General features: G+C 48.7%; 2 protein-coding genes across 3 annotated transcripts in view; both read right to left on the reverse strand.

Annotated features, from left to right (window-relative positions):
* Positions 1-664, reverse strand: part of CYFIP2 (cytoplasmic FMR1 interacting protein 2) — a 76019-nt gene extending 75355 nt beyond the window's left edge. For both annotated transcript variants that reach the window (XM_074960220.1, XM_074960219.1), the window contains exon 1: positions 511-664. The gene's annotated coding sequence lies outside the window, so the exon portion shown is untranslated. The remainder of the gene's footprint in view (positions 1-510) is intronic.
* Positions 665-9502: 8838 nt separating this feature from the next.
* The window catches only part of ITK (IL2 inducible T cell kinase), a 40739-nt gene continuing 29927 nt past the window's right edge, over positions 9503-20314 (reverse strand). The window contains exons 10-17 of the mRNA XM_074962054.1: positions 18511-18647; positions 17223-17297; positions 16322-16493; positions 15071-15287; positions 13895-13959; positions 13682-13800; positions 10165-10322; positions 9503-9574 (exon numbers count right to left, since the gene is read on the reverse strand). Of these exons, the coding sequence (XP_074818155.1) occupies positions 9503-9574; positions 10165-10322; positions 13682-13800; positions 13895-13959; positions 15071-15287; positions 16322-16493; positions 17223-17297; positions 18511-18647 (1015 nt within the window). The remainder of the gene's footprint in view (positions 9575-10164; positions 10323-13681; positions 13801-13894; positions 13960-15070; positions 15288-16321; positions 16494-17222; positions 17298-18510; positions 18648-20314) is intronic.

The raw sequence follows: 20314 nt of genomic DNA on the forward strand, positions 1-20314 counted from the left end.
CAGTGAATATTGCCGGTACCCGAAGCATTCTGGGATAGATCATCTTGTAATCGCGTCTGCACGGCTAACCCGGGCCCTGTCTCTCTCTCTGCCCCAGGGGGACGGCAGCACCTGCCTCTTGTGCTTTGCAGGGGGGAGCCCAAATCCCCCCCCAGACGGTGGCACTAAAAATAAAACCAACCCAGGCCAGCAAGGCCAGGGGCGGGGGCCGCCGGGCATCCCAAGCACAGCCCAGGGCAGGGAGGTCTCGGTGGCAGGGGGCGGCAGCCCAGCCTCTGCCGGGAGCCCCGCCAGCGGGCAGCCTGCTCCGGGCTGGCGCGGCCGGGGGAGAGCGGGGCGCCTCGCTGCTCCTGGCCGGGGCTCGCCCCGCTCCGAAGCCGGCTCCCGCGGGGCGCTGCCCGGTGCCCGCACACCCCGGGCAGGGCGCAGAGACGCGGGTTCCCGCGCGGGGCCCGGCCCCGAGGCCCTCCGCCCGCATCCCCCCGGGTTCGCCCCGCTCCGCCCGCTTACCGGCCGCGGGGAGGGATGCTCGGGAGCCGCCGCCTCTCGCTGCCGCCTGTCTCGCTGTCACACACACAAAGCGCAGGAAACGGCTGCTGCAGCCCGTGCACTTCCTGAGCTCCCCGCTGCGCGCCCCGCCGCGGGGACCGGCCCCCGCCCGCCCGCCGGCCGCACCGGGGATGCAGCTCCGGCCCCCGCCCGCTGCACGGGGGATGCTCCGGCCCCCGCCGGCCGCACCGGGGATGCAGCTCCGGCCCCCGCCCGCTGCACGGGGGATGCTCCGGGCCCCGCCCGCCCGCTGCACCGGGGATGCAGCCTCCGGCCCCCGCCCGCTGCACGGGGGATGCTCCGGCCCCCGCCCGCCGCACCAGGGATGCAGCCTCCGGCCCCGGCCCGCCCGCCCGCAGCACCGGGGATGCAGCTCCGGCCCCCGCCCGCTGCTCGGGGGATGCTCCGGCCCCCGCCCGCCCGCAGCACCGGGGATGCAGCTCCGGCCTCCGCCCGCTGCACGGGGGATGCTCCGGCCCCCGCCCGCCCGCAGCACCGGGGACGCAGCTCCGGCCCCCGCCCGCCCGCAGCACCGGGGATACAGCCTCCGGCCCCCGCCCGCTGCACGGGGGATGCTCCGGCCCCCACCGCGCTCGGGGGTTGACAGGCTGGTGCACCCCGCACAAAGCGCACCCCTGCACAGACAGCACCCCCCACCTCCCCCAGCGCCCCCCCCACCCTCCCCCCCCAGCGCGCACCCCTGCACAGACAGCACCCCCCACCTCCCCCAGCGCCCCCCCCACCCTCCCCCCCAGCGCGCCCCCTCTACTCTCCCCCCAGCGTGCACCCCTGCACAGACAGCACCCCCACCTCCCCCAGCGCCCCCCTACCCTCCCCCCAGCGCGCCCCCTCTACCCTCCCCCCCAGCGCGCACCCCTGCACAGACAGCACCCCCCACCTCCCCCAGCGCCCCCCCTCTAGCCTCCCCACAGCACCCACCCACACCCTCCCCCAGTACCCACACAGACCCTCCCACCAGCACCCACACACCACAGCACACACCCACACCCTCCCACTCACACCCTCCCCCAGCACACACCCACCCTCCCCCCAGCATCCCCACAGACCCTCCCACCAGCACCCACACACCCCAGCACATACCCACACCCTCCCATCCACACCTTCCCCCCAGCACCCACACTCACCCTCCCACCCGCACACACACACACACACCCAGCACACCGTTTTCATTTATAAATGCAAGGTCCTGTCCTCCCCTCAGGAGGAGCAAGAACAGAGCAACTCCTTCCTCTGCGGTAAAATGGAATAGGAAGAGGGGCGAGGGGACAAGCAGGTTATTGGGGGCGAGACTGTCCCCACCCTATCCGTGAGCAGGTCGGATCAGCTTCCTTGCCACCTGGTCACCTTTCACAGGACCCCCTTGCCATAGCACCCTGGGGCCCTGCTGCCTGACAGTTCACTTACATACTCCAGGAGGCCCCAGTCAGGCTGCAGGGAGGTTACTAGTGGAGTTCCTCAGGGATCAGTCTTGGGAGAAATCTTATTTAACATTTTTATTACTGACCTTGCCACAAAAAATGGGAGTGTGCTAATAAAATTTGTGGGTGACACAAAGTTGGGAGGTATTGCCAATATGGAGGAGGACCGAAATATCTTACAGGAAGATCTGGAGGACCCTGTAAAATGGAGTAATAGAAATAGGATAAAATTTAATAGTGCAAAGTGAAAGGTCATTTATTTAAGGACTAATGAATTTTTGCTATAAGCTGGGGATGTATCAGTTGGAAGTGACAGAGGAGGAGAACTATCTGGATGTATTGGTTGATTTCAAGATGACTATGAGATGGCAATGTAATGCGGCTGTGAAAAAGGCTAACCCAGTTCTAGGATGGATCAGGCAAGATATTTCCAATAAAAACAAGGAAGTGTTAGTACCATTATGCAAGTTACTGGGAAGACCTCATCTGGAATACTGTGTGCAGTTCTGCTCTTCTGTGTTTAAGAAAGATGAATTTAAACTGGAACAGGTGCAGAGAAGGGCTACTAGGATGATCCGAGGAATGGAAAACCTACCTTATGAGAGCAGACTCAAATAGCTCTGCTTGTTTAGCCTAACCAAAAGAAGGCTGAGAGGAGATATAATTGCTCTCTATAAATACATCAGAGGGATAGATACCAGGGAGGGAAAGGAGATATTTAAGTTAAGTGCCAATGTGGACATGAACAAATGGATATAAACTAGCCATCAACAAGTCTAGGCTTGAAATTAGGCAAAGGTTTCTAACCACCAGAAGAGTGAAGTTCGGCAACAGCCTTCTAAGGGGAGCAGTGGAGGCAAAAACCTAACTGGCTTCAAGACTGAGCTTGATAAGTTTATGGAGAGGATAGTATGAGGAGACTGCCCACAGTGGCATGTAGCCCATCTGCGACTGCTATCAGCAAATATCCCCAATGGCCAGTGATGGGACACTAGAGTGGGAGGGCTCTGAGTTCCTATAAAGAATTCTTTCCCAGGGGTCTGGCTGGTGGGTGTTTCTCACATGCTCAGGGCCTAACTGATTGCCATATCTGGGGTTGGGAAGGAATTTTCCCCCACGTCAGATTGGCAGAGACCATGGGTGTTTTTCGCCTTCCTCTGCAGCATGGAGCATGGGTCACCTGCAGGTTTAAACTAGTGTAAATGGTGGATTCTCTGTAACTTGAAGCCTTTAAATGAAGATTTGAAGACTTCAGTAACTCAGTCAGAGGTTAGGGGTGTAGTACAAGAGTGGGTGGGTGAGGTTCTGTGGCCTGCAGCGTGCAGGAGGTCAGACTAGATGATCATTATGGTCCCTTCTGGCCTTAGAGTCTATGAATCTGCACTGCGCACTAAACTTGGGCCTGGGGGCTTGTGGACTCAGTGTTGGCAAGCCTGCTCTTGAGCACCCACACTGTAGTGTAAACCTGGGTTTACAGTTGCTGCCCCCCGTTTCTCAGCTGTGCTAACACATCCACACTGCACTATGTAGAACTTCTGACTCAGGTCGGAAACTTGACTTGTGTCCACTCTGCAAAATGACAGAGTTTGGACCCAAGTTGCTCCGGGACTCAGCCTCTGACCCCCCCGACTAACAGGGTCCTAGCATCCAGGTCCTGAGTGCTTGCTAACCTGCGTCAAGCTGATTTGTGTGTGTACGGAACAAGGGCTTGGGCTCAAACCCAAGTCAGAGTCTGGGCTTAGTGAGCAGTGTAGACATACCCGTAGTGTTATTGTGATGTGAAGAACTATAGCAACAATTAATAATAACTGGGGACACAGTAGCTGAAATATTTGAGAAAGAATGTACTGGTTTTTTTAACAAGGCACCAGTTAAAAAGGAAAGGGTCTTTTAGTTGTATTTATTTGTATTGCAGTAGAGCCTTGGAGCTCCTGTCATGGACCAGGACCCCATGGTGCTGGTTACAAGACACAGAACAGAAAGACTGATTTGATTCAGAGGATAAGCACCGGGGATGCCCTGGTTATATGTGCTTCCTATCCCAACTTTTGGCACTTTTCTATTTATATGTGCCCCATCATTATCCTGTTAATGGCAGCGCTGATAGGAAAATCTCACTGAAAAATGGAAAAAACGGTCAGTGAAAATTCCTATGGATTTTCCCCCATGTATTGACCTACTCTAACAATAATCACAGTGCTACTTTATTTCTTATTTGTATTTCCACAGTGCCTTGTATCCTGAGTCATGAATCAGGATCCCACTGAGCTAGGTGCTGCACAGAAACAGAACAAAAAGACGGTCCCTGTCCCAAGGGGTTTATAATCTAAGTATAAGACAAAAGACAGCAGATGGATACAGACAGAGAAAGGGGGAGTGCAAGGAAACAATAAGACAATATTGAGCAGCACGATAGCCTTCTCTGCACACCAGCAATTTAGCCATTGTAACATGCTGGTAATTTTATGGCCACGTTTTTATTTACTGCTTTTAACGTCTTAAATCACTGAGGAATAGACTGTTTTCCTTCTGGGGATCTCTTTGCACAATGGGAAGAATCCAAGTGATGAGCAGCCGGGACCCCGGGTGTGGGGCTGGAAGCGGAGCCCTGAGTAAAACCTGGGAGTGCTGCAGCACCCCCCACACCTCTAGTTCCCATGCCTATGATCACAGATCCCATAGGCAGAACAGAAATGTAATAATAGAGGGCTCTTCAGTATAACAAGGTCCAATGACTAGAAGTTGAAGCTAGACAACTTAGTGCAAGAAATAAGGTGCAAGTTTTTAACAGTGTGGGTATTTATCTACTGGAACAATTTTCCCACGGTGGTTGTGGATCCTCCCTCGCTGGAAATGTTTAAATGAAATATGGATGTTGTTCTAAAAGATATGCTCTAGTTCCATCACAGCCAGTGGACTTGAAACAGAAATAAATTAGGGAAGTTTTTTGGCCTGTGTTACACAGGAGGCCAGACTAGATGATCACAGTGGTCCCCTCTGGTCTTAAAATCTATGAATGTCTGATCCTCAGAGTATTACAAAAGGGAAAGCTCAATAAAGCATCCTTTAAAAAATACCTGTGTTGGGTAAGGAGCTGATCTGAGGCTGATTCTTCACCTGAAAGCTGATCACACTGTTGGAACACTGGCTACGGAAAAGCTAATCCGGAGGTGATAAAAATCTTTCAGAGACAATGCCATGCATCCATGATGTTTGGGAATCCACTTGTGAACTTGGAGTTTGCAGTGCTGGTTGGCATGTATTTCTAGCAGCTGTCACTGAGAGAGCCTCATGGGAAGATAAACAGAGAGGGCAGAAATGGAAGAGACTGTATTTCATCTCATACAGAGTCAGTGCCACAGACACACAACATTGCTCCACCTCATGTAGTGCCACGGAGAATCCCGCAGATGTGGTCTGACTCTCAGAGGTCGGGTGACTGTCTCCCCAGAGCTCATAAGCAGCTAAAACAGGGAGGCTTAAAGCTGGGTGAGCAAAAGGAGAGCTTATGCTACTAAGGAGACCAGATGAAGCCAGCTCACCGGTTTCCCAGTGCTCCTAAAGCTGTTTTAGTGAAACAGGCAAACAAAGGCAATTCTCTCACCGGTGATGAAAAGCAGGCAGAAGTGGGTGTGCACACTGAATATCCATCTGCCTTCAGGCTCCTCAGGCAGATGTTGCAGAGACACCATGGAAATGTTATAAATGTTATAAATGTGCTGGAAATAACCACTCCACAAAAGGGTTCTTGTATCTCATGGGAGTGGCTGCAAGTGCAGTCCAGTTACAGGCCCGCCAGTATTCTCACCTCTTTTTTGCTGGGGGTTTCTATCACTGGACCATATAAAGTTGCACCAGACTAAAACTGGTCAGACAAGGAGCCAGCATAGGAAAGAATTGTGTAAATAATATGCACTTACTGGCATCTGGCAGTTTCCCTCTGAGGATCTCAAAGCACTGTATAAATATGAGTAAGCAAACACCCTCTTTGAGGCATGTAAATAGTATTACCCCCATTTTAAAGATAAGGAAGCTAAGGCACAGTACGGCTGAGGCTAAAATATTTAGCACTGGATGTCTAAAGATAGGCACCTAAATCCATAGACAGGCACTTAACTAGGTAGCCTGATTTCCAGCAGTGTTGAGCACTCCCTACCCCTATCAAAGTCCGGGGTACCCAGCGCACCTGTGATGGGATGTCCACCTCACACTGGCAGCAAAAGGGTTAATGGGAACCTGAAGGCTCTGTTAGCTCACTGGGTTACACCTGGAGGGAGTGGAGAATCAGTTGGTTATCAGATCCGGCTGGGTCACAAAGAGCTGTGCCCAGCGGGAGAGACCCAGCAGAGAAGCAGGACACCTCGCGGACAGTAGGTTTTGAGAGCCTCTCCTAGGAAGGGAACTCTGATAGAAGGCCGGGAAAGGGGTGGTGTGAGCGCCTGTTTGAACCTCGATAAAAGGGCAGGAACTGACCTTTAGGGAGAAAACCCTGGGAGCTGTTGCTCACTACAGGAGCTGAAAGGTGTCTAGAGAACCTGAAAAGGGGCTTTGGAAAAAGGCAGGGCAAGACAGGAAGAAGTCTGGAGGCTGAGTGTCACTATTGGACCCTAGGCTAGAGTGGGGGTCTGGATTCCTCTACCAGCTACAGAGGAAGGTGGAGTGAAACCTGATTCAAGGGGTTAATACTATTGAAAACCCTGGAACAAGGGGTGTAAGGACCACTGGGCCTAGAGTTAGAGGCAGGATACTTGGGGTAGGGTCATTGGGCTTTTGACCGTGGGACTGAATGTGACCTTCCCGGCGGGCCAAGTCACAAGAAGAAGCAGACCACCACAGGGCCAAGAGCGGCTGCCAGCAGGGGGCACCAGAGCAGGATAGCCTGCTCCATCAGGGCTAGCCACAAGGGGGCGAGTCACTCTTCTACAGCTCCCATCTGAGCACAGAATTTGTTATATGACCTCTTTATTAACTGTAAAAAATATATACTCTGTACACAAAGAATTCCTATGCAAGAAGATCTGAACATTACATTTAACAGTATTATTTAGTGCAATAGATTGTAACTAATAAATATTTCCTTTACCTCATCCAAGAATAAATACTGTCTTAAAGGCATTACCCAGAGGGGCAATATTACAGTTACAAACACATTAGCACCCTGCTCAGGACTTGGGGGGGCCCACACTGTGATGGTCCCTTCCATGCGGGACTAATGTGCAAGGAGTTTACCTTTGAACACCCTGCCACAATTACAGTCCTCGTGCTTGGGAAAGAACCCCTTCGGTGCCCCACTGTGGGTAAAAGGTTGGGGAGGGGAGGAGACAGGTCATGGCCAAGTACCCCCCACGCCAGTCACAAATGATGCAGTCCCATGTGCCCTGGGCTGCTCACAATTCCCCCGTGAGCTCCCCAGGGTGCAGTTCCACATGGCGTCCTATTCAGGGCAGTGACTATAGGCCAGATTTGGTACCACAGGAACATGGCAGTGGGTGAACGGAAACTAGCGGGGAGGACCAAAGAGAAATCAGATGGAACTCAAGACAGCGCAGAATTCTATTTGTGGCTGTTCATGTCCCAAGTTTTGGTTCAGACTATCAAACAGACAGGGGCAGTAGTGGAGTTTGGATCTGGAGCCAAACACCCCCACCTTTTGGTGGCGTTCGGATCCAAGGTGCTGGGTCAGACCCATCTCTGGTTTGTATATGAGGATGGCCTGCCTGGGAAAATGTTTCATGATGAAGTTTCACGTGTGTATAGCTAAGAAATTAATGCAGAACAAAATCAAACGCAGGAGATGAATAAGCTAGGAGCAGTGCCTAGAATACATCTGTACAGGACCTAGTGGCTAATAAAGAACTGAACAGAGTAACATTAAAAATAGATATATATACACATTATATCCTGCTCCTTCAAGACCCTTCCTGTTATTCCTAATGCTTAGCAAAAAGTCCATGATTGTATTTAGCAATCCTGGGGATTAACAAAAGCTTCTTCTAATACTCCTACACCGTGACTAACACAATATGAAATACCTGGTCCATCCAATTCAAGTAGGAGCTTGGGTTATAAAATACAGGCCAACATTTTCCACACTACTAGGCAAATGATTGTGTCGGTGGCTGTATATGCTGTATGGGACAGAGTCTGGTCTCAGTTACACCTGTTTAAATCCACTGATTTTAAAAGTGTCCAGAAGGCTCAATAATTCTGTTCACAGAAGAGATAAAGAGGTCTTTGTTTTGGGTGGATCCGTGTGCTTTTCTGAGTGGGGAGGAGGGCAGGTCTCTCATTTTATTATCACAAGTGCACTGAGCACCTGCACTTCTCTGCAGCGTTTCATCTCTCTGCGTGTGCCTCCCTGCCTCCTCCACAGAACCTTGTCACCCAGCCAAGAACATGTATCACTGGTGACTGTTGCATTCCCACCCAGCGCTTTCTCTCTTGCTGTCCACCTCTTGTCAGAAAACACACCCGTTTCTGTGTAGCTCTAGAAAGGAGCCTTTCACCTTGGATGACGAGACCCTGAGCTCCCTCCCCTCGCCTGCCCCAGACGTGATCCGCCTAGTACGTTGCCAAGTTGTCCCTTGGTGTTCAAGCTGAAAGAGATCTTTGGAGGCCATTTTTTTCTTCTTATGTAGAAGTCTTGATGAGAGTTTTGACACACACGTTCTTCAGCTTTGTTTTTCCCCACAAACATCCCCATCTGCACCAGAAAGTCTGCGTGCGTAGTTTTATTTGTATTTTCCCCCCACTAACAATATAACATATTTAAGAGACCTTGCAGTTTCTTTCACAGTTTTCTCAGGTATTATGTTCCTATTACTTGGACGCTCCCTTCTACTTTACACTCTCCAGTATCCTACATCCCTTACTCCAGAGCTGCAGAGTGAATCATGCTAAGAGATGACAACACTGTCTTAACCCTTTAACGTACAGGATGCAATGGCTAAGCCCAGCCAGAACACCTGTCAGATCTGTGTGTCCTGGTCCCAGTTAATCCATCCATCCCTTTCCGCTCCAGACCGACTGTAACCCAGGCAAGTTTAGAAGCATCTGAATGGTTCTTAGAGAGACAAGGTGGGTAAGGTAATATCTTACATAGAGCTCTCCTTGTCAGTGATGGAAACACTTTTCTCAGGGCAGGTGAAAGTTTCCTTTCATTTGGGTGCTTCCAGGGTTAAAATCACAATGCCAGATACCTGAGCTCTGAGGCGACACACTGATCCTTATTATCCTCATGAGAAATTGGCCTGTTGGGTTGGCTGGCTCTGGGATCTTCGCTAAATCACTGGGCTGGTTTGTGAGAGTCTTAATCCAAATGGCTGTCTCCATCTTCTCAACATGGAGCTCTTTAAAAGGATTGGCCTGGCTGGAAGTTCAGGCCTGTGCCCCAACCTAGCTAGTACCATTATCTCTGGTAGGAGGGATTTTGTTAATGCTTTGGGTAGGAAAAACCCTGTAGTCTGCCCACTCCAGCTTCTTGGTCGGCTTCACTCAGTGAGCCGGTGTCCTGATTAAAGATCAAATTCAGAGATCTCACTCAGCTGATAGAGCAGGGTAGAGAAGGGGGGTCGGTCTTCTTTCCTCTGAGGGAGAAAGAAAAAGAACAGCATTAAACTCCAACTTGAAAAGGGTTACGGGGGTAAGAGAGAGAACCTTGTAATGAGCCAGAGGCTGAATGGTAACAAAGGTAGAATCAATTCTTAAAGGGGAAAAATAAAAGTGAAAATGTGACTGAAATCACCATAGGAAGTGATGTGACCTCGTGTGTACAGGGCTCCTCTCCCTCTGATTTACATCTCCTTTCTGCCAGCAGAGAAGTTGGCCCAATAACAGCCGACTTGCTTACAAATCACTGGCTTTGACTTCTGCCCTCTAAAGTGGGACTCAGCCCCCACAGGGTGTGTTCTTAACTGGAGTTAGCTAGAATGAGTTAAAATCCTAGTGAAGACAAGGCAGCTTGCAGTTGTCACATGAGTTAGTAGGTCAAGATAAAGACCATGGTGGAGCCTAGGGTTTACCGTGACCTGTTAACTTGTGTGAAAACTACACACTGCTTAGTCCCTATGATTTTGCCTCATGTTAGCTAACTTGAGTTAAGAACACACCATTTTTCCTAGTGAAGACAAGGGGGAAGGGATCATAATATCTTGCCTGTGTATGCTACAGTACTAACCGCATTCCAACAGCTGCTCATAAGCTCATAGATGGCCTTGGAGGCCAGCTTGGGTTTATATAGCCGGAGTCCTGCGTTGATTTCTTCCACCACCTCTGCGTTGGTCCGGCTTTCGTACGGGATTTTGCCTTCGCTGAAGACCTCCCACATCAACACTCCTGAAACAAACAAATATGGAAATGATAGTAAAGGAGCAACAGTGACCTGCCTAAAACATCCCTCCCCAACAGCTGGTTTGAAGTGTCCTCGGCACTCCAATCAACCCCCCAAAGCCCACCATTTTTATCGGCTTTAAACCCCCATCCCTGAAGAGCCCAGGCTGTGACCACCATTCTTCCCGCTGAGGAGCACTGGATCAGACTCCCCTCCAGATCACACCCACATCTCTCTCCCTCATCAGCCCGAAGAGTCACTGAGACACAAGCCATTCTTCCCCCGCCTGCCCCACCAGGAACCAAGCATGCTCTGTCTACAGGAGTTGAGTGAAGAAGAGCTAGCTGAACTGCTCTACTTTGAGAGATTACTGTACCTGTCCCCTTCCATATGCTAGCAGATTATGGTGACAGGAAGGGGAGGACTATCTAGTGTTTAAGGCATCTTAAAGAAATGGAAGTTAGGATTATAAAGTACTACGAGATCTATTGATAGAGCTAGGTATTATTACTGCGATTCTGCTCCCAACTCAATCTTTGACTTATCACAGGACTTTAGGCAAGTCTCTTAGGGCCAGATCTGTAATGTTATTTAGATGTCTGACTCCCATTGAGCTCTGTAGGGTTTAGGCACCTAAATACATTTAACAATCTGGCCCTCAGTCTCTCTCCATCTCAATGTCTGCATCTGTAGCCATGTGCTGGAAGGTGAGACTCCAGGACTGCCTTCCCCACTTGGTCAGATGGAGCCTGGGCTTCTTCACTTTCAAGGAACACTACAGAGTTCACTTGATCTCCCTGGCCTTGGAGATGAAGGTGGGTTAGCCAAAGGTGCACATAGGGTTTACAGAGGAAGGGGAGGTATATATTCCTCCTGAGATGTGGAAGGGTAATGGAGAGCTCACTCTTCATTGTGAGTTTAGTTTGTATGATGTTTTTGCTTTTGATGAACTGCACCAAGGAGAGGCACATCTACGGCGGTCATGACTGCAGTACCAGATGCCTCACAAGCATGATTCAGTTTGTATTTTGACAAACAAGCAGGAGCAAAGCTATGAAATAAAATTTGAATGGGTCAAATTAGCCACCCGAGCCTCAGCTATGGGAACTGCTCACCAGAAGAGATGGCAAGTTGTCATTAACTGTGATGAATGCATGTGAAATTGCAATAGAATTTCTCAGGGATTATGGTGCATATTTTACCTCCTCATGAATACCAAAGGAATTCACTAGGACTGCTGTTCAGAATATCAGAGGGAGTCAGCAGAAAGGATGGTGGGGAAACATACTGCCTCGTCTCACTTGGAGAAAGAAACAAAGATAAAAAAAGGCAGAGGAGGAGTGGGGTGGAAGAGAGACAAGCATAGGAAAATGACGACAAAATATGTTGCAGTCATGTAGGGAGACTTTATAAATACAATGAACAAAAGTTATTTTGATTCTTGTCAGGGTTGTTTCGGATGGTCACCTGATATGCCTGTTTGGCAGTACATGTGCACCTTGTCTTGGGCTGCCAAGGAAGTTATAAAGGGAGGGATTGATATAGCCAGACAGAAGGATACATCTGGAATAAATACGTCGCCTACCGCTTCATTTTTGCTCAACAAGGTCCAGTTCCCAGCACTGCTGACTCTTAAACAGGGAGAAGGGTGTCAGTATTTCAACCACAGCAGACCATGCTTTAGCAGAGGGGATGCTGGGCCTGGCCTATGAGACTGGGTTTATTGCGGAATAACCTAAATATCTGAACTCCCCCAATGTGCAGGTTCCTAGAGTTGGGAAGCCAGTTCTCATGTCCAGTTCTTTTAGCCTGGTCACAGCAGGATGGTTTCAGTCCCAGCAGAGCAGATTAACGGTCTGTGGGTAATAGAGCAGAAAGACTCCCAGGGGCATGATGCCATGACATGACAGAAGAATCCTCTTATGCAAACCCTGCTGCAGGGGAGATAATAAGTCAGACGGACATTCAACAGTGGCGTCTGCAAATTTCACAGAGGAGAGCCGTGCAACGCAAACAAGCCCCACAAATGTGTCATTCTATCTTTAGATAAAACTAAATCAACTTTCCCCAACTTGGCTCTACAAAATACTGCAAATAATGTCAAACTATGCAAAAGTTGGTGGGAGCTGTATGGCCCTTAAAGTTTTAGATGGAAAATCCTCTCCTAACTTATTGTCCATACTAATTTCTGAATGGTTGAGTAGAAGAACATAAACCAAACCTGTCCCTCAGAGCACATTTCTTCCTGTGTCACAGCTCCACAATAGCCAGGATGCTGTGGGATGTCACGGTCAGTTCTATAATCAATTGTTATCCGTTAGGATGTATTTAATGAGGGATGACAGAATGCTCAGTGCTGTAGTGAACACGGAAGACATAGCCCCATCCCAGAAACCTCCGGCTTGGATTTTCAAAGCCGCCTAAGAGACTGAGGCACGCAACTCCCATTGACAGTCTAATAACCGTCCAACGGGGGTTCATAAGCAAAATTATTTCAAAATACGTAGCAGGACAAACTAAGGGAGAAGATTCTTGAGCACACAATAGTTTAAGGCCCACTCCTGCAACATTTAGTACTGGGCACAGTGCTTAGTATTGTGAGTAGCCTCACTGACTTCAAGCCACGCACAGCACACTGCATTGAGTCATTTTGCAGAGCCATGATTTGCATGCTGGCTGGGAATCTGCCAAACACTTTAGTGGCCAAGAGTGACATGCCATGAAATAGCCTTTGTTAGGACTGAGGTCATTGCCGTTAGTACTTTGAAAAACTGTCCAGTGGCTTTCTTAGGGGTGAGGGTGCAGAAGGGAGAGTCAGGAACAAATGCAAGTCACAGAGCGATACAGCCGAGGGCCTAGGAAACCTGAGAGCACGTGAAGTGAGAAAAGAGCGTGAAGGGACAAGTAACATTTTAGAAGTACCTAAAGCAAATGGTGCGAGCAGCGTAAATCTCAGGTGGTGGTGAGTTCTGAACAAAACAACATTGTCCAAGGCTGATATAGCATAGGCTCCACTCCTGTTCCCTGTCAGTGCACCTCCCTTCTGATCTTGGACACTCCATCTGTAGCAAGCCCAGGACTCCTGAACCAGAGACGCTACCTGGAGCTGCAGTACTGCAAAGGCCTTGGTGCAGCAGGTTGGATTTGCAGTACCCCACAAAGCCTAACTAGTTTATTGTTCTTTCTCCTTTGTCCTGAGAACAAAGGATTTAGTGCCCCTGCTGGCAGTCTTTATTCAGACAAAAGACCCATGCAATCCAGCGATTGTTCTGCCGGAATAAGGTCTTCCCTTCAGGATCAAGCTCCTGGTGATTATCAGATTTGCAACTTACTGAATTCCCCTGTTCTGATAGAAGGTTCTTACCGAATGACCAGACATCAGACTTGGTGCTGTAGTTGGAGTAGGAGAAAACCTCTGGGGCAGACCATTTGACTGGGAATTTGGTGCCTGTAGAGCTAGTGTACTGATCATCAAGGACATACCTGGAACAGACAAAGAGCAGAGCATGTTCAATGACATGCACTGTTGTTAAAGCTCAGGGGTCACATTGCGTAGGCCGCCCACATGCCACATTACCTCGACATTCCAAAATCCGACACTTTGACGACTTGGGATTCTCCTACCAAACAATTCCGAGCTGCCTGCAAGAAAGGGAAAAATACAAGACGATGTTTAGTACTTAAGGTTTATCTGCTGTGCTTCATTCCCTTGTCCTCTTATAGACAGACGATATTTAAAGAACTGCTTAATCGCCCCATAGAAATGTTGTCTAGCTGAGCAATGTGGAGAGTAAAAGTGACATCACGTAGTGAGATGGGGTCAGACAATTTAAATGCTATAATTTCCAGTTCAGTTTATCCTCAGTGCTTCCCTGTTAAAAAAGTCCTACATGGGGAAGTTTGACCTGTAGTTTGCTCAGCTCTTGTATTTCTCCATCCATTAAAAATTCAGGCAACTACCCACTGACCCACACGCTGTCTAAGTTGGGGTTAGCCAAACAATCGATAACTACTCCCCCGTCCCTGGGAATCAGGAGCAATCTGAGCTGAGTAATCCAGTCCCTTTTCTACAACAAATACATTTCTCAAAAATAGCTTTTAAAACGCGACTGATGTGGCCTGATGTAACAGGAAACAGCCGCTGCCACATTTGTATCAAGCAATGGAATCATACATAGCAGAAATCCCTGGTTGGCCACGGGACCACTGGTTAATGAAAAGGACTATTCCAGAGAAGGGGGAGTTAGTAACAGCGCACCCTGGAAGACGATAGAGCTTTGACTTCTTCATTGATCTGAGAAATGAACACTTTGTTCATCTCAGAGTCGCCAGCACCAGCAAACCGCGGGAGCTGGAGTCTGCAGTGAGGGGAAGAGACAGCACAGGAGAGGGCACCCTGCCTCCTCCCCCAAATGCAGCTCTAGGCCTCCAGCGGAGGAGAGTAGACAGGGCCCCAGAGGAAGCTTCTTCCACTAAAGTGCTTCCCTCATTCCCTGCTATTTCATAGCCTCCTCTGGGCTCAGCACGCCCTCAGGCTCAGTGAAAAGCCACTGGGCCGATGCAAGGAACAAGTGGGGGGGAAATGCCTTGTCTAGGCTAATCCAGACTGCTCTGCGATGAGGGGAGACCGCAGATCCTCCTCCAACAGATACACCGTGAGGCTGAGGCAGCTGAAATGAGGCAAGGGGGAAATCCCAAGAAATTAACCAATCCTGGCTGGCTCGGAGAACAAGACAGTTTACGGGGGACATACCAGGTCTCTGTGAATGACAGAATCCTGCTCCAGATAAGCCATCCCTTCGCACACATCTTGGCACATCCCCAAGAGGGTTTCCTTGGAGAAGCTGCCCCGCTGGTTTCTGAGGTAATCCGACAAACAGCCATGCTCCATGAACTCAAACACCAGACATATGGGGGCCTGTTCCATGCACACACCATACAGCTGGACTAACTTGGGATGAGACAGCTTCCTGCCAGGAACAAAAGGAACGTGGGGGAGAGGAGAGTGAGGTGGGCTCGTAGGATCAGCAATCACAGAAATTGTCATAAATATACGTCCCAAACACTGTACAGTAACAAACCTTGTTAGTGCCACTACAACCCTTCCTATGCTAAGCATAAGCAGCTCTTGCTGTGAGATGGACAAGTGTGAAAATAAAAGAGGGAATTTAGGGGCGGATTCGAACATCACACTAGTTCAGCACTGATGTATCAACATTGACTTCAACAGAGTTATTCTGGATTTACACCGACGTAAGTGAGATCAGAATCAGGCTATTGAAGAGTCAATGTATGTGACGGAAGTCTAGCGGTGCAAATCAAGGTGTCCCAGCCTCCATACTCAATATTCCTGCCCTTCCTTTTACATATGCACTTTACAATTACCTAATACATTTGTCTTTTCAATATGGTCGCTCTCACATTCAGCATGAGTACACAGGTCTACGGTCAGAAAAGTATTGCACAAGATTTGCTGACAAATTCTGTGCACCCAAAACACCCCCAAGAACAACTGGTCAAAAAAGGTGGTGTTTTTTCCATGAACACGTTCAAATAAAATGGATTTTGTTCCGGCTTTTGTCAAAAAAGCACAAAACAAAAATTTGAATTGCCAAAAATTGAAAAAAAAAATTTTTTCAACAAAAGCCAAAAAAATCTAAATGAAATTTCTTCTTGTGGCAGTTTTTGTCAAAAAGCCATTTCTGGTCCCAAACCCCACATCCCTGTTATGAAGAAACGGAGATCTAGCTTCATGTTTTGGGTATTGGTAGAAGTATAGACACATTCTCTCACACTAAAAATTCATCTGGGCAGTAACTGCTACATCACACGCTTTTATACACATCTTGCTAATAAACAAACCAGCATCTAAGCACAGTTTAGATTACATGATATTATTTTAATGTTTCAATAGGGTGCTCTGAACCATGGATGGGTTCATTTTTTCTGTCCTACTGAGCACGCCCAGAATATACCAGCTGAGAATATAGAGCGGCCCACTTACATCATGACTTGGGCCTCCTCAATAAAGTCCTCTTCTGACATTGCTCCTTCGCGAATGGTCTTTATAGCAACTTTAGTCTGCTCAAGCCAGTAGCCAAGATGGACCAGCCCAAACTGACCGCTGCCAATTTCCTGCACAAATGTTAGCTCCCAAGGATTTATGACCCATTTTCCTGTTAACAGTAAGGGAACAAAAGGAGTAAAGATCTACCAGTAACGTATGAGGAAGGATGGACTTGCAGGTAAGGCACTGAACTAGGATTCAGGTGATCTGCTTCTACCTGTGTAATGTTGGGCAAATCACTTAACCTCCCTGTACTCCAGTTTGCCATCTGAAAACTTGGGATAATAATTATTCCTTTTCCCCACCCTGTGTCTGTCTTGTCTATTTAGACTGTAAATTCTTCAGGGCAGGGACTATCTCTGCATATGAAATATGCAGCACCTAGCAAAACTGGGCCTTGATGTCAGTTGGAGCCTCTAGGAATTACAATGATTACGATAACGATAATATTACTGTAGGAAACAATGTACAACAACAATGGGCCTATCACACGGCCCTCAACTCTCATAGATGGCAGCATCACAGGTTACTTGGGAAGATGAATGGTCTTGCTTCAGCATTTACTTCCGTATTTAATATTGACTTAAACAGGATTAGAAGCTATTCAGTTTCTCCCAGGAGGCTCCTTTAATCGACAGTGTGCCTACTAATTCCCTGGGGTCTTTCAAAGTCTGGTCATCTCTCCTGGAAATGTCTGAGTGTAAAGACTTGGAAACTGCCAGTTACTGCTGGGATGTCTCCATAAGGAGATTCAGGCTCACAGAGCCTACCTACGCTCCGGGGGATGAACATGCTATCTCAAGGCAAGATAAGTATAGGCAGGGGAATAACTCCTTACCATAGCTCAGTCCTGCAGTGATAGGGGCCTTTTCTCTCCAGGAACAAACAGCGTACCGCAAACGAGTGACGAGACCTGGATCACGGAGGAAAATATGGGCCCTAGTTATTGCAGCTGACTAACATGGTGCAAAAAGTGCAAAGGTGACATACCGCCATAGCAACATCTGATCATTGGAAACTGGTAAAGAAATGAATGAAAGTCAATGCATACCAGCCCATGCAAAAGCTACCTTTGGAAGGTCAGAGGTAGGTGTTTTAGTATTTTGTACTGGATTAAAAGGTCCTGGGGACACTTGTCATTGTGTCCTCAGTCAGGGTTGCTGAATCAGAGAATGTGTATGCGATGCTTTGCTAGAGCAGAATGCAGAAGAGTTTGCACAGTCTCCTTCGCTAAAGTCACTGGAAAAGTTTGGGGCAGGTGTTAGGGAAATATTCTTAACAGCAAGAGCAACTATGAAACTGACAACCACAAAAGGTGCTCCAGGTGCTCCACTTTAGCTAGTCAAGAAGGGATCTGGAACAATGATGGTCAGAAATGAGGTACCGTACATATAATGAGTAGTTCTGCAAAAAGCAGACTGAATGACCCAAATGGTGACCCAACCTGGTCTTTTATTTCTAACCCCAGTGTTTTCTAGAAATAACTTTTTATTCTTAGAGAAGCACGAATTGAGAAGTCCTGCTCTGAGGGCATTAGCGGTTGTCAATGCATTGCAGGGACTGCTAAATCCCACTTGGTGGCAGCCGAATCTCTGTTCGGGTCAAGGGTGGTGACTTCCTGTCTGCTCGAAGGAAGCAGTTTCCGATCTACATCAGCCAGAACCTTCATTTTTGCCCAGTCACTAAACAGGAGCTACGGAAATTAGAAGTCTCCATTATCTGATGATTGATTTCTGCGTCAATATCATGTGATGCCTGATATTGAGAGGCCATCTCTCATGCACAAGGCATCTCTGTGAGCTTTATACTGTCAAAGGTTGGATATGGGCAGTACAGGGGCTGTGTACTGTTTGCCAGTGCAGCCACTATGAAATCTACAGTAGATCATACACTGCCTTAGACATCTGAACCTGCTGCAGTTGAGAGGTAATATTAGAAACTAGGTTGAGATTAACCCTTTACCGTCATCAGAAAGTGCCATGGGATCTTTAACCTCCAGCTAACCAGCGGCCAGAAGTGAGACAGAAAGGGACTCAACTGAGCATTTCATCTTAAGAGCAGAAGTCCTGAGAGCCTTCACTCTTCCCAACCAAAGTCACCCAACTACATGGGAGAACAGCACTCACCGGCTGCATTGTGCTGGTGGTAGTTGATGAGTTCGGGGATGGAGTCGAACACGTGCTTTTCTGCCAAGTAATACCGCTTGGGGTTCTCATCAGTCTCTTTGATGTGATAATGCTTGATAACTGGGGTGTTGTCGTTGCTGAAAAGAAGATATATTCTGTAAGAATAACAGGCAGCAACAAAACCCCAGGAGCAGGGGAGATGAAGGGAAGAGGCAAGAGCAGCCTTACACTGCCAAGATTTTCCTAATTGTTCTGTCCCTGAATTCCTGTAACATTTGGCAGCACCCAGGGGGGAAAAAGTCCATGGAATACAAAGTGACAACAGAGCTTTGCATCTACACAGCATGACATAAGCAATGTGTTGCTTAAACCACCTTTCTCTTCTTCCTGGAGTCAAGATTACAAATATCCATAGCAGAATCCAACAATTTGGAAAAGTATGTTTGTGACTCAGGATTCCCAGGGGTGTGCTTTAATGTATTAGAATGGTAAACGGTGTGTTCTCTTACTCCCTAGGATGGAGACCTGCTCTTTGATGGCAGGAAGAAGAGATTCACCTTTAAAGGCGAAACGCAAAGCTAAGATGAAACCTGAAGCTCACAAACAGGGTGTGGAGAAACTCTGCCTTTGGGTCTAACCAAGATGTCCCCCTGCACACAAAGGGAAGAACCTCCAGCTGCTGAATTAGTGGGTTAATTTTTAAGCCTCCCAATGGAGCAGACAGCCATTATACTGGAAGAGGAACAAGAGGGATGAGCTACAAAAATCAACAAAACCACCTGCTTGCTCATTGACCCTCTCACTTCCCCAGTGGCCTCACCTGTACAGAGAGATCTTCCTTGTGGTATTGGGGACACAACGTTGCCAACCTCAAAGCTGGAATTTTAGCTGGAATTTTAGGGTCCATACGGGGCAGTTACAGTGCAGCACCGCCATGTCCACACAGCCACAGGGGAACCTCAGCATGGAGCTTCACCCCTTGGGGACAGGACAGTCTGAAGCATGGGGCTGGCCCGAATGGGAAGCTCTGCCTCCGAGAGTCTGAGAGAGGAGAGCCCGACAGAGTGAGTGGCAGGGGGCTGGCTCCAGCATGGAGCCCTGCCTCTGGGAGCCTAGCAGCTGCTGCTGGTGTGCTCTGCATGCACACCCCTCTAATGCGCTGGTGCTTCACCGCCACACCACCACTGTCACCTGGACAAGGCTACAAGCTCTAGTAAAATCACCCAAATTTCAGCACAGGGAACAATTTGCAGCCCAAAAAATTGCCTGTCGCCGATTCCAGGTATTTTGTCATGGAGGCCTTCAAAAACTAGCCCAGCTGGTGAAAAATCACCTTTTTTGGCAACACTGCTTTAAGGGCTGAGCTTCCCAGACAAAGAGCTCTTTTTCTTATGCACAGCCAGTTGCACCTGGACAGAGACTAAGGTGCAAGCACCTTAAGCACTGAGTGATCGCTGAACCACCACCTGGTTCCAGTAGCAAAGAGGAACTAAGAAGATACCCTGCGTGGAAGAATGCAGCAGCTAAAAGCCCCACCAGAGCTGAAACTCTCTGGAAATGTGGAAACCAACTCAAGAAGGCTGAAGGAGCACGGCACTCTACAGAACACTACAGCCATGAGCTCTCAGAGAATGGGCTGTGAGCATAATTATCTCTACTGCTGCTTTTTGAAACTAGGCTTTCTTCTTCATTACCAAAACCTTTTCTGATAGTGGCATGTTGTGTGTATTCTGTATAATCCCCTTGTAGGCCGTGATCCTGTAAACACTTAGGGGACTAGCTTCGCACATGTGTACTACCCCTG

This window comes from Natator depressus, chromosome 8 (assembly GCF_965152275.1).
Source record: "Natator depressus isolate rNatDep1 chromosome 8, rNatDep2.hap1, whole genome shotgun sequence".
NCBI classification, from domain to species: Eukaryota; Metazoa; Chordata; order Testudines; family Cheloniidae; genus Natator; species Natator depressus.